The 12,959-nt window shown below is 34.9% G+C and overlaps 1 protein-coding gene across 2 annotated transcripts in view; it reads right to left on the minus strand.

Annotated features, from left to right (window-relative positions):
- Nucleotides 1–328: 328 nt before the first annotated feature.
- Nucleotides 329–12,959, minus strand: part of LOC136031931 (ragulator complex protein LAMTOR3-like) — a 37,279-nt gene continuing 24,648 nt past the window's right edge. For both annotated transcript variants that reach the window (XM_065711924.1, XM_065711925.1), the window contains exon 4: nt 329–572. In XM_065711924.1, coding sequence (XP_065567996.1) covers nt 423–572 — 150 coding nt within the window. In that variant the 3' untranslated portion in view covers nt 329–422. The remainder of the gene's footprint in view (nt 573–12,959) is intronic.

Below are 12,959 nucleotides of genomic sequence, written 5' to 3' on the forward strand. Positions count from 1 at the left end.
TTTGGACAGCCTTAGTTCAGGCTCTTGGGCAGTCCAGAAAAGTATTATGTTGTAATGTATGCTTTAAATAATTTGTTCGGTAAAAAAGAAGAGATCACAAAACGCCACATGTTGCTACAGTTTTACTAGAAATTCGCCAAATATATATCAATCATCAAAAAAATAACTAGTCCGTCGGTGAGACTAGACTAAGTAAGTTGGCAAAATGTCCAAGTGTCACTATAAGTCAGTGAGAGTCAGTTAAACAGTTTCAAAACATTCTGGCGGGTGACGTGTTCGATAACTTTGGGATTTATATGTATGTCTATATTTAGACATAACGATAAAATTTTTCTTGTTTCTTTTATTACTTTCAAAAATAAGAAAAAATGTAACGAAGGAACATAACATCAACAACAATAAACCAGAAAATTGCCACATCTCTATACATCAACACGTGTTTCACCAATAACAGCGCTCAGATTTTCGATCAATGGATTTAAAGTGCCCTCTAAATTCAAAAGTTGACCAGTATTTGAATTAGATTCAGCAATTAGTGTCACGAGCAAAGGGCTTCGGTTGAATTGAACGGCCTGTAAAAAGAGCACCGATTTAATACATACAAAAGTTATCGCATGTAACCATTTAATTACTGAATAGCAAAATGAAAGTTTTAATTTTCAAAACTTAAGTTAAGTAAAAAAAATAACAGCACATGCGTTCTTCGATATAATTCCGTTTAATCTACGCTTTAAGACAATATCCGTCATAAAAGAAAATATTTTAGCTGTTTTCAGTCACTAATTCTAGACCTAGGATTCGTGCCCCTATTGGGATACACAGAAGCTCATCGCTATTTCCCCACTCCTACTTTTTAGCTTTAGTCAGTGAGTCATAACACCACAAAATATCCAATTTAAGAAAAACGATTTGTTGAAAAGGTTTTATTAATAATACAGTATGGTAAAACCATTCTAAAATATGTGTAGAAAAAATTGTTTACTTTATACTGGAATTTAATACTCTTAAAATGGCAATTTAAAATAATGATTTAAGTTCTTTTTAGCCTTAAACGTACAAAAAAATTATTATAACTGCCCGCTTTACAGACCAAAGTTCATTACTTTACTCAGAGGTTACCTATGACTATTCAAGCTTGTGGGTATAATTCAGAATAAATCAAGCACAAAGGAGTTGACTGGAGATTTCAGACATTCACCTTAATTGATGGATAAGAAAATTCAAATCAACAGAGTCAGTCATAACTTATTGCAAAGAATGAAATTGCTACCCCGCCCCGTTTTATGCGTAGTGATATAGTTTTTCATAATACTATCTTTTCACTGTGTGCAAATTTAAAATTAGTTGTAGAAAGACAAGTGGACCAGAACGACAGTAGATAGAAAGAAGTGGAGAAAGACAAAAACGTCACTTGAAAGCATCAATTACACACCAAGATAGAAACCAAACGCTACAAAAATTGGATAGAATATTTAATAAAGAAAAAGGGCTATGTGGTGTAATTATTTCAACAACTTCCAAGAATGATACGAACAAAACAGACTTGACAGGCTCATGTGTATGTGAGACATGAACTGTTGAAAACAACTGTATTAGTCATAAATTTAGTTAGATGACTCTAATATTAATTTGCATTGTCTTTTAATTCTGATGTTGGAAACAACTATTATTAAAAAAAAACTGTTTGTGTCATTTTACGCAAAAAAAAATGTCTGCAATATATCCGTCCTATTTCAACGCCATCTAGAGTAGATTAGATGAAGAGGCCTAATATACAAATTAAGTTTCACCACATACAGAGAACAGGGCGAAAGGGCTTCACTATTCACGATCCCTCGTCTCCCACCTAAGCAGCTAGGCATTATCTTTTAACTTTTTAATTGACTTATTACAGTTTATTTATTGACTCATAAATGATTACTCATTATGATTTTTCTTTTTTGATGTTTTTTTTTTGCATTTTTGCCAGTTTTAGTGCAACCATGTGATTTGTCAACTCCGAAGTCCAAATTCGGCCCTTTGTGTTCCTGCGACAGAGACTGTTTTTGAAATAAATATCTTATCTAAATATAAGTTTTTTTCTGGGAGAATACCTTAACTGCCCCTCTGAAAAATCGAACTCCGCAGACACCAATACCTATTGGTGCAGTTTTAAAAATGGGCCTTCCTTATAGAGTCAAAATTTGCTACCAAAAACCTTGCAGCTAAGAAATATTTACAATTTAGGTTGACATAATACATGTGGTAACTTGATTTGCTGTGCTTCTAATTTGTTTCTGCACTTATTTTTACTCAAAGTCGGTGTATTTAGGTCACGTAGATTAGCTAGCTTCATGTAAATTCAAAGCCTGGTTTTTAACAAAAAATTTCTTACCCATTTTCCTCTGTTTCTGTTTCATACTCTAATTAAAGATTAAAAACCAACTTTCTACAATTTGCTGTTTTCGGAACCAAATATCAGCTTTCTTAGCACAGGCATTTCTAACAGTATAAAAAGTCGCCTATCCTTCCTCATCTGCAGTACATAATATCAGCTACAGCAAAGAACACCTCCTTTGGGGTCTGACTTAGTTCATCTACTGGCTTGTTTATTTCAGCTCCACCGATTACTAGTCAAACTTGGTGATTCTATATGCCATAAATTGATTTTAAATATGTAAGATTTACTAAGTTCAGGGTTAGCAATCAAAATACAAGCAAGATTCCATAGTTTCAAAAAATGAAGACAACAAATTGCCGTTTTTCAACATTTTGGATTGCAGAGCCACAATATTGGCCCCACAAGGTCAAAACATCATTAGATAAAAATTACGAGATAGCAATTTTCTTTAAAGCTTCGAGGAGCCCTATCAAAGCCATTCAGTTTCTAACAGCACACTCACATACGGTGAACCGTTTCGTTCTTGTGCATATTATCAAATAGTTTACAATTCACTTATAGCAACAAAAAGCAAAAAAAAAACAAGCGAAATCTAATGTTTTATTATTCTAGAAGCAGAGGGCAACATTAAAACTTAAATTAATAGAATCAAGCAGTTTACGTTGCCTGGGTAGCGCTGAGTGTTAAAGCAGCCTTTGGTCTGATTCTCAGACAAGTGTTGTGGTAGCAAAGCTTCGTTTATGTTTCTTCGCTGACAACGCTATAGATGGCAGCGCCTCAGCACTTTAAAAAAAGTAAGGCCTAAGAATCCCATTTTTGCTTCTGAGAAAACGACTGCCAATTAATTATAGGCGATTTCTGCTGTTTTTGTAAAAACCCAATTCATTTTATATTTCCTGACATCTAGTTTATAGTGTTGCTTTTTTGCGTCACCGTGCACACACAGCAAGCCAATGCTTTGCTACCTTGGTCCAAAATATAAAAATAATCATTTATTTTTAATTTATCTGGTGGATGGTAAGAACAATTTAATCCCAAACGATTTTTCATTGGCAAGTCAGAAATAAGTAATGGGCTATGTACTTAGTGCAAGTATCTAACCACTCCCCTGTTTTTGAACAGTGTAAGATTTTGATAATTGTTAATTAAACGTAACACACTCAAGAATCAAACAATTCATGGTAACGAACTGTGAGTAAGGAGTGACCCGGGCTCAATAGTAACCGAAAATCTGAAAAACAGAATTTTGATACCAATAGACATACCAAAAGAATTGGATTCTTAATAATTACTATAATAATAAAACAAAATACAAAAAACAAAACAAAAACAAATAAAACAAAAATATAATAATAATAATAATAAAATAATAATAAAACGTCATCCAAAAAGATATAGCTATTGGACCTTTCAATTATACGGAACAAAATGGCTATCTCAAAATTTTGATCCGATGACTTTGGAAAAGGGCGCTGGAGAGGGGGGGGGAGCTAGTTGCCCTTCAATTGTTTTGATTACTTAAAAAAGTAACTAGAATCTTAATTTTGTCCATTTGAGCCCTCTCCCAATATTCTAGGACAGATGGTTCGATATGGTTACCCCTGGGGAGAACAAAGATCAAAACGAACAAAGAATTTCCAAGGGTAAAATAAATTATATTGTATACTTAAAGGGAACCATGTTTCTCATTATTTTTTTTGGTCGTGGAAATTACGCACTAAGCAGCATCATTCATCAAAACAAGAGGGGTCCATATCTGGATAGTCAATGGGCATGGGATAGATAATATTTTTTTCTCCATATTATTGGGGATGCAACTACACCCACTACTTCTGAGAATATTTGCTTTATTTTTGAAAAAAGGGGGAAAACACCCCCAAATTAATAGAATATCAAAGTAATAAAATCACAATATCAGATTCAGCGTATCAGAGAACCTTATCGTAGAGGTTTCAAGCTTTTATCTGCAAAAATGTAGAATATTGTACTTTTTGCCAGAATAAAAATCGTGCATGCTTAGTTATTTGTTTTTGTTTTTTTGCCAAGGGTGACCGTATTGCCCCAGTGGTCCTAAAATATCGTGAGACGGTTCATTCCAACGGAAATTAAAAGTTCTAGTGTTGTTTTCAAGTGACAAAAAAGACTGGAAGGCAACTACGCCCCCTCCGCACTCTCTTTTCTCCCCAAAATCGTCCAATTAAAATTCTGAGATAGCAATTTTATTCATCATAGTTAAAAATCCCAATAACTATGCCTTTCGATATAACTTGACCCCCCCCCCCCCCCCCCCAAAGTCCCCGGGGAAAGGTCTTTAATTTATAAAAACTGTCCATTATTTATGCACAGTATTTGTTATTGGGAAGCATGCATACATTTTAGAGTGGGAAGACGAATTTTCTGCTGGGGGTTATTTCACAGGGGAACTTACCATGGAAAGGGAAGTTTCCAGGAGGTGAACTTTCCAGAGGAAATTATACACTGAAGGGATTTGGCAGAATTCCTACACAAAATTCTTTTTATGCTTCTTGCTTTCTCTTTTCCGTCTCAATTTTACGTATGGAGTTGTTAAGGGCAATTGTCCAGGGTACATTTTCACCAGGATTGAATCATCTAGAGCAGGGCTTCTTAAACTATGGGTCGTGACCCCATTTGGGGTCGCAAAGCAAAATTATGGGGTCACGAGTGATAAAAATACAATTTAACAAAAAATGTTTTTTAACTTCTAAAATTATTGTTATAAAGAAAAATAACAATCACCGTAGATAAATGTATCATAAAATCTTCTGGTTCGGAAAGACTGTTTATACCAGCATTTCTATTCCGATCATTATAATATCTTGTATAAATTTACTATGAATCAGAAGATGTTATAGAAATTTATAAAAAACGTCGATTTATTTTTGTCAATCTCTTAAAACCGAAATAATCCTGATAAATATTATCAACAAAATTTCTAAGTGTTATTTTGAAGAAACTATTTAAACATTTGGTGTTATTTTCATTTAGCCATTGTATGATTGTGAACGAAGTGCATGTTATTTCGAATTAGTCAGTTTAATCCTTTCGCGACCGGCGGGACCTTACAGTCCCGGCATATAAAGATCCTATGGGCGCTTCTTAATTGATTAATAGCACCAGAATTGAACGATGTGCTTCAGGATGCTGTTAAGGTCATAAATTTGATTAAGAACCATGCCCTTAACAGTCACTTATTTTCAAATCTCTGTAAGGATACGAATTCCAACTACACAACTTTGTTATTACATGCAGAAGTAAGATGGTTGTCAAGAGGTCAAAGTTTAAAAAGATTATTGTTATTGAAGGATAAGATCGAAATATTTTTAACTGAACGAAAATGTGAATTTGCTGTTTTTTTGCTGTTTGTGGCTATCCAAGCTGTGTTATTTGTCAGATATTTTTGCGAAGTTAAACGATCTTAACTTGTCTCTTCAAGGAAAAAATTGCAATATATTTACTTCAAGCAACAAAATTGAAAGTTTTATTTAAAAAATCAGCATTTGGAAAAGTAGGGTCGAAAAAAATTCGTTCGAAATGTTTTCCGGTGTCGACAATTTTGTAATTGAGAAAATTCATCGTAAAATTTTAATTGCAAAAACTGTTGTAGATCACTTAAAAGCACTAGAAATACAGTTCCGGACATATTTTATATTAAATATTGATTTCCAAAAAATAGTTTGGATTCATTTGCCCTTTTGGATTGGCTTAAGTGAGATTGATCATCTGCCACTTAAAGCTCAAGAGGAATTTGCTGAGCTTTCGTGTGACTCAAACTTAAAACTACAATTCCAAAAAAAAGCCCTTGACTGAAATCTGGATTTGAACTAGAACTGAATTTTCCACAATCGCTGATATGGCGTTAAATGTACTTTTGCCATTCAACACCACATATTTATGTGAAGTTACTTTCTCAGCTTTAACACACATTAAATCCCAATATCGTTCAGCGATAATAAATGTTGAAGAGGTCTTACGTCCAGCAGTTTCAAACATTACACCAAGATTTGATTTCTTATCCAATAAAAATAGGCACATCCATCTCATTAAATTTTTAACGTAAACTTTAATTTAATATTTACCACACAACTACTTGGATATATTCGAGAGAATTAAACAACAAAAAAACAAGTTTTTTTTTAAATGAAAGTAAGGAGCGACATTAAAACTTAAAACGAACAGAAATTACTCCGTATTTGAAAGGGGCTTTTCCTCCTCAACGCCCCGCTCTTTACGCTAAAGTTTGACTCTTTTTCTAACTCTACATTTTAAAACAGTAAAAAACTTTGGCGTAAAGAGTGGGGCGTTGAAGAGGAAAAGCCTCTTTCAAATATGGAGCAATTTCTGTTCGTTTTAAGTTTTAATGTCGATCCTTACTTTCATTTTAAAAAAAATGTTTTTTTTTTGTTTAATTTCTGGATGTTTTTGAATTAATGCATGGCTTGATCTTGGCTCTCCGCACATAAATAATTAAAACGGAATTTGCATATTAATTTTTTGGGGCTAAATGGCTTTTTCATAGTTTTAATCGGAAGATTTTGAGAAAAAAGGAGCGAGGGCGGAGGCCTAGTTGTCCTTCAATTTTTTGATTACTTAAAAAGGCAACTATAACTTAATTTTTTACGAACGTTTTCATAAGTAAAAAATATACGTAACTTACAAATTAAATTACGAAGAGAACTTCTATATTCTTATGTTTTTATTGCGTATATGAGGGGACTCACCCCTCGTCAATACCTTGCTCTTTACATTAAAGCTTAAATTTTGTCCCAATTCCTTAAGAATAACCCCTGAATCACAAAGGCCTTATTCCTTAAGTCCCAATTCCTTAAGTCCCAAGTCCCGAATATGTCCCAATTCCTTAAGAATGACCCCTGAATCACAAAGGCCGTAGAATAAATAGTTGAAATTACTAAAAATAATTTAGCGTAAAGAGCGAGGTATTACGAGGAGGTAAACCCCTGATATGCGTAATAATTTCTGTTCGTTTTAAGTTTTACTGCTGCTTCTCACTTTCCGTAGAAAAAACTTTTCATATTTTTTTTTTTCATTTTTTTTTAAATAATGCTAGAAAATCCTGCGCCCCCCTCCATTGAAAGTCTCTTCCCCCATGAGAAGTTCCTCCATGGAAAGATCCTCCCCGGTATCCCTCCCCCTCAAATATCCCCCCAAACCAAAAAAATCCCCCTGAAAACGTCTGTACACTTCCCAGTAACCATTACTATATGTAAACATAGGTCAAAGTTTGTAACTTGCAGCCCCTCCCACGGGGACTTTGGGGGAGTAAGTCGTCCCCAAAGACATAGATTTGTCTTCTGGCAAAAAATGCGAAATTCCACATTTTTGTAGATAGGGGCTTGAACCTTCTACAATAAGGTTTTCTGATACGCTGAATCTGATGGTGTGGTTTTCGTTAAGATTGTATGATTTTTATGGAGTGTTTCCCCCTATTTTCTAAAATGAGACAAATATTCTCAGACTCGTAACTTTTGATGGGTAAGACTAATCTTGATGAAATTTCTATATTTAAAATCAGCATTAAAATGCCATTCTTTTGATGTAACTATTGGTATCAAAATTCCGTTTTTTTTAGTTTCAGTTACTATTGAGCCTGGTCGCTCCTTACTACAGTTCGTTACCACGAACTGTTCAATTAAGACGGTCAGAATCCACGTTTGTTTTTGAAACTATAATAAAAACATTTCTATAATTTCAATTTTAGATTTTTATATGTTTTAAAACAAATTCTAAATTTATGTATTTTCATATGCATATGCATATTGTTACCTAATAAATATATCACCAAAAAATATTAAATTTATTTTTCTTTTATATTTGTTGGGGTCGCTAAGAAACTCGCAATCATAAATGGGGTCGGGAATTACAAAAGTTTAAGAAGCCCTGATCTAGAGAATATATCCGTGAGGAGGGTATTTTTCCATGGAAGTGGGGCCAGATTTCTGGGATTATTTAAAAAACGATCAGAAATTAGACAAAAAAAAGTTTTTTCAACTGAAAGTAAGGAGCAACCTTAAAACTTAAAACGAACAGAAATCATAACGTATATGGAGGGGGGTGCCTCCTCCTCAACAACTCTTTCTTTATGCTAAAGTTTGAATGTTGTTCCAATTCTTTGAAAACGGCTCCTGAAATACAAGGGTCGTTTAATTAGAACAATAAGAAGCTTTTTTCAGAAGTACTAAAAGACTTTAGCGTAAAGAGCGTGGTGTTGAGGAGGAGGGAATTCCCATCATATACGTAATAAGTTTTGTTCATTTGAAGTTTAATGTTGCTCCTTATTTTCAGGTTTTTTTTTTTTTTTTTACGCTTAGGTTAGATCTCACAAAACTGGTTTCATAGCAACTAAGACCAGTGACGGGTGATTAGAATGCGCTGGACATGTATAATTTAGGCTATATATTTGCAAAATAGGGGAGGGAGGTAGTTTAGGTTATGTTAGGCTATGGGGCGCTGTCCAAATACATTACCCCCACCTCTACCTCAATATGCAAATATATAGCCCAAATTATGCTATTATATAAACTAAAGGTTATATGAAGGTTATATTCCATTAGAATTAACTTCACTTCTTCGGTGTGTTTCATTGTGTTGCGAGAGCAATATTTTGGTTTTGTCCCGGTTTTTTTTTTTTTTTTATGCCGCCGATCTCAGCTAATTCCTGGAAACTGGTAAGGGTCTAACCTGTGCGGTTTTTACGGAAAGTGTGGGCCTCAGACCGGATTGATGAATATGACATTACATTTTGGAAAGCTCCGCAGAACTCTTGCCTGGGGCCAAAAAGAATAGTTTTTGCTTGTCCACGAGCCAGGGCTTATGGTGTGCGAAGTGAAAGAGTAGCTATATAGCATAGGTCAGTATCTGAAGTTGTGCAGCCAAGCTTTCGTTTCATCAAACCATGTTTTTGCTTTCGAGTGGAAAGCTCCGTTCTAGCAGGCAAGCAGGCAGGCATCACTTTCAAATTGAAGATGGACTAAAATCTATAAGTGTTAAATATATGCGGCAGTTACCCGGCCCCAAAGCCAATATATCTTCTTTGAGTGATAAATAGAAATATTTACAGAAGCAAAAAAGCGGCATTTTCCCACGGGTCTGAAAGTGCTGCCGTGATTTCGGCTGGGTTTATCATTTGTTTCTTCGGACTTGGGATTGAGGTAAAGAAATGTTATCAGATGTTCCTCTTAAACTTTAAAAGTTCTGTCATTGCTAAAGAAATTGGAGCTTATCCTTTGCTCCTTTGAAAGGGATGACGTTAAAAATTTGGCCTACGGCAAAAAAAAATCAACTATTGAACTAAGACAGATAGAATTTTTTTTTGGCGGCAATCGATAGCTCTTGATGAGCTGATCAAAGTACATGTCATCCATTTTTTGGTACAAAAATTTCTTCATGAGATATACTAGTTTGAAAGTTTTAAGGGGTTGAAAACTTCAGTAGTAGGGTACACACTGAAACCAAAAATAGGCCGATACCAATTGTGAGACAAGTAGAGGACTTGTAAGCAAAAGTCGACTGTTAGACCATAATCATCTTCGGCAATAAGGGGTTTGCAACTTTGGCTATTTGGTGTACCTATTATTTGTTTCCGGTGCATTTGATGGTAAGACCAATTTAGTTCCAGTGGTAAGACATACAGGGGACTTGTAAGTAATAATCGTCTGTTAGGCTACAATCATCTTCAGTGAAAAGGGGTTTGTAACTTTTTCTAGTTGGTGTAGCCTACCCATACTCACTATAACCTAGAATTAAGTGTTTACACAACGGGTACAAACGATAATGTAAAACAATGAAAGCACTGAGGGGTTGGTTTGTAACTTTTGCTAGTTGGTGTACCCATACTCACTGTAACATAGAATTAAGTGCTTACGCCACGGGTACAAACGATAACGTGAAACAGCGAGGCAGTTTCGTAATAATTAATAGAGTTTCATCTATGGTAATTTGATCCTGAAAAGTTACGGATAGCTTTATAATACCAACTAGATTATATAAGATATTGTTCCAGTCTTGATCCGTCACGATGTCTACGATTGAAAAGGACAAAGTTCAACTGGCTGCAAAGTCAATTTAGTCCCTTCTTTCGATATTCTTTTGTTATTGTTGTTTTTTCAACGCTGAATAATAGCCTTTGATCATATGATTACTGATCGCGTTCGTTTTTGAACATAACGTTTTAAAAGCTTCGGTAGGCTGACAACTTCAGCGTTTAACCGATAGCAAAGAAACAAAACTAAAGTGTTGCTCTCACAACACTTTATTCGGCGAAGCCGGACAAAGGTTGCCGTAACACTTCACGTTGCTCAGGTAACGCAGGTCTAGTTTTAATTAACAAGTAGCAAGATTTTTGCTGACAAGTTATTCTCTTTGATAGAGATGGCAACAAATGTTTATTAGCCTCAGTTTCATGACAGAAACCAACAATACGTACACCAAAGAGCGAAGGTTGCAAACTCATCATAACCAAAGAAAACTATGATTTAACAGCCGACCATCACTCCGAACCATAAAATTCATACCAGCACTCCTTCAGTAAATCTTGAGAACGAAGATTAGATGAAGAAGTAAATACTGAAATGTGAAAAAATCAGATCGCAGCAGATCATGTAGGATGCTGCTAAGCTATGTTAAAAACTAAGTGTAGTACTTATTACCCTGAGCAATGAAAATAAGGATTATCTGGTAGTGTCTTTAATAAGGAGTGTCTAGCGGGTGGAGGGGGGTCTTTGTATTATGGAGGAAAAAGATTTTGTCAGAGCTAACCGATGGACTCAAATACTTGAGTCAATCAAGTACTTGATGAACTGCCATCAAATACTCAAAAGAATCTAAATGTGTGGGCGATCTGGATTTCAAAATTCAGGATTTCGCAGACTATGTATTAGGCTTCATTAGGTAGAAACTAAAAGTCCATGTGAGTACGGTTAGGTAGCCAGCTTAGCAACATTATTGCTGTTCGGAAAGATGTAAAACACGACTCTATGCTTTGCCCAGCTCTTTCCAATAATGCCATCCGAACAATCACTAAAAATATTCTTTCATGTCTGACTAAGCCCAATGTAGATGCTACCCACCTCTGTAACGCAGACTATATTCTTCCAATATTAGACCATCTCCAAGCTCTTGAAAATACAATTGGTATAATTTGCTTTAGTCTCAATGAGATAGGCATCTTAGTTGCCTCCTCGGAAACTGAGTTTCTCGCTTACTGTTCGTCTCGCAAAGAGTTCCGTAACTACCAACGTTGGCTCAGTAACTATCTCTTCATGGTCTTCGCTGAAATACTTGTCTCCCGTATGGTTCAGCTGTCAAAGCTACTAATATACTTGCTATCTCAGCGCTGAAATAAGAGCTGAGGAAATCGTACGGGGTACTTGTTCGAGTTAAAGCCAGTTTTTCAAGATGACCCTGGGCTTTTCTGCCCCATATTTCTTCTTTTTGGTCCCCGTATGGAGTTTCTTCACACAACTGAATGGAAGAAAATTCGACCTATTTTCTTTTGCTTTAGCAAATATCTTCTTCAGTTGCCACTTTCGACTTCCGCTTCATTTTGTAGTATAAATTTGTTGTTTACGCAGTTGAGATGGGTTTTTTTCGTGTGGGTCTTTGTTGCTGCTTTTCTAAGCGCATTAATGTTTTGCATAATTATAGGGTTGAAATCAGTGCTGTCACTTACTTGAAGTACTACTTAAGTAAAATTTTCCGTTACTTGTACTTGTACTTAAGTAAAAACTCTAGGGTTTACTTATTACTTGATACTTAAGTAAGATTACGAAATACTTATTACTTAAGATACTTTTAATGTACTTGTTTTTCAAATACTTTACTTTTGACACGAAAATTGTGTGTGTGTGTATTTGGCAATGTACAGGAAAACATCACCTTTAGATTTAGAGCAAACTCAGATATAGCTTTTGTGTGTCTGTGCTTTGGCAATTTACAAGAAAACATCACCCTTTAGATTTAGAGTAAACTCAGATATAGCTCCATGCCCTGTTTTTGGAAATGAAATAAGGTATTTGTTTTTGACGAAAAAAAATTATAGTATGATTAACACTTGGTTTAATTTTTGTTTAGAAGTTATATAACAAAAAAATTGAAATTATTTCACAGTTCACTGGTCGACAGTGAGCTAAAATCCTTTGTTTTGTGCTAAATGTTGCATACTGTAGTCATTCGGGCTTATATTTCTAACATTGGTGTTTAAGTTTTATCATCTCGTAAACTGAACCAGATTTCTACCATTTCATCATCTTAAGGACCATATTATTGGTAAAACTACTGAAGCTATGAATCTTTGTCCATCTAAATGTTGTCTGCAATAAACAAGTCTAGGCAATTCTAGCTGGATCCAATGCAGTGGTATTTTGTCAAATTCGTTCCAGCAAATTCAGGTATTCAGACTTCAGATTTGTCACTCCTTTCATAAGTTATAGGCCCTACTAAATTAAAGGAAAACTCAACTTTCTTAAGACTTGAAACCCTCTCCCCCTCGCCCTATTTGAGATAGGGTTTGTGATACCAGAACTTGATATGAGCCCTGATCTTA

This window comes from Artemia franciscana, chromosome 10, assembly GCF_032884065.1.
Source record: "Artemia franciscana chromosome 10, ASM3288406v1, whole genome shotgun sequence".
Lineage (NCBI taxonomy): Eukaryota > Metazoa > Arthropoda > Branchiopoda > Anostraca > Artemiidae > Artemia > Artemia franciscana.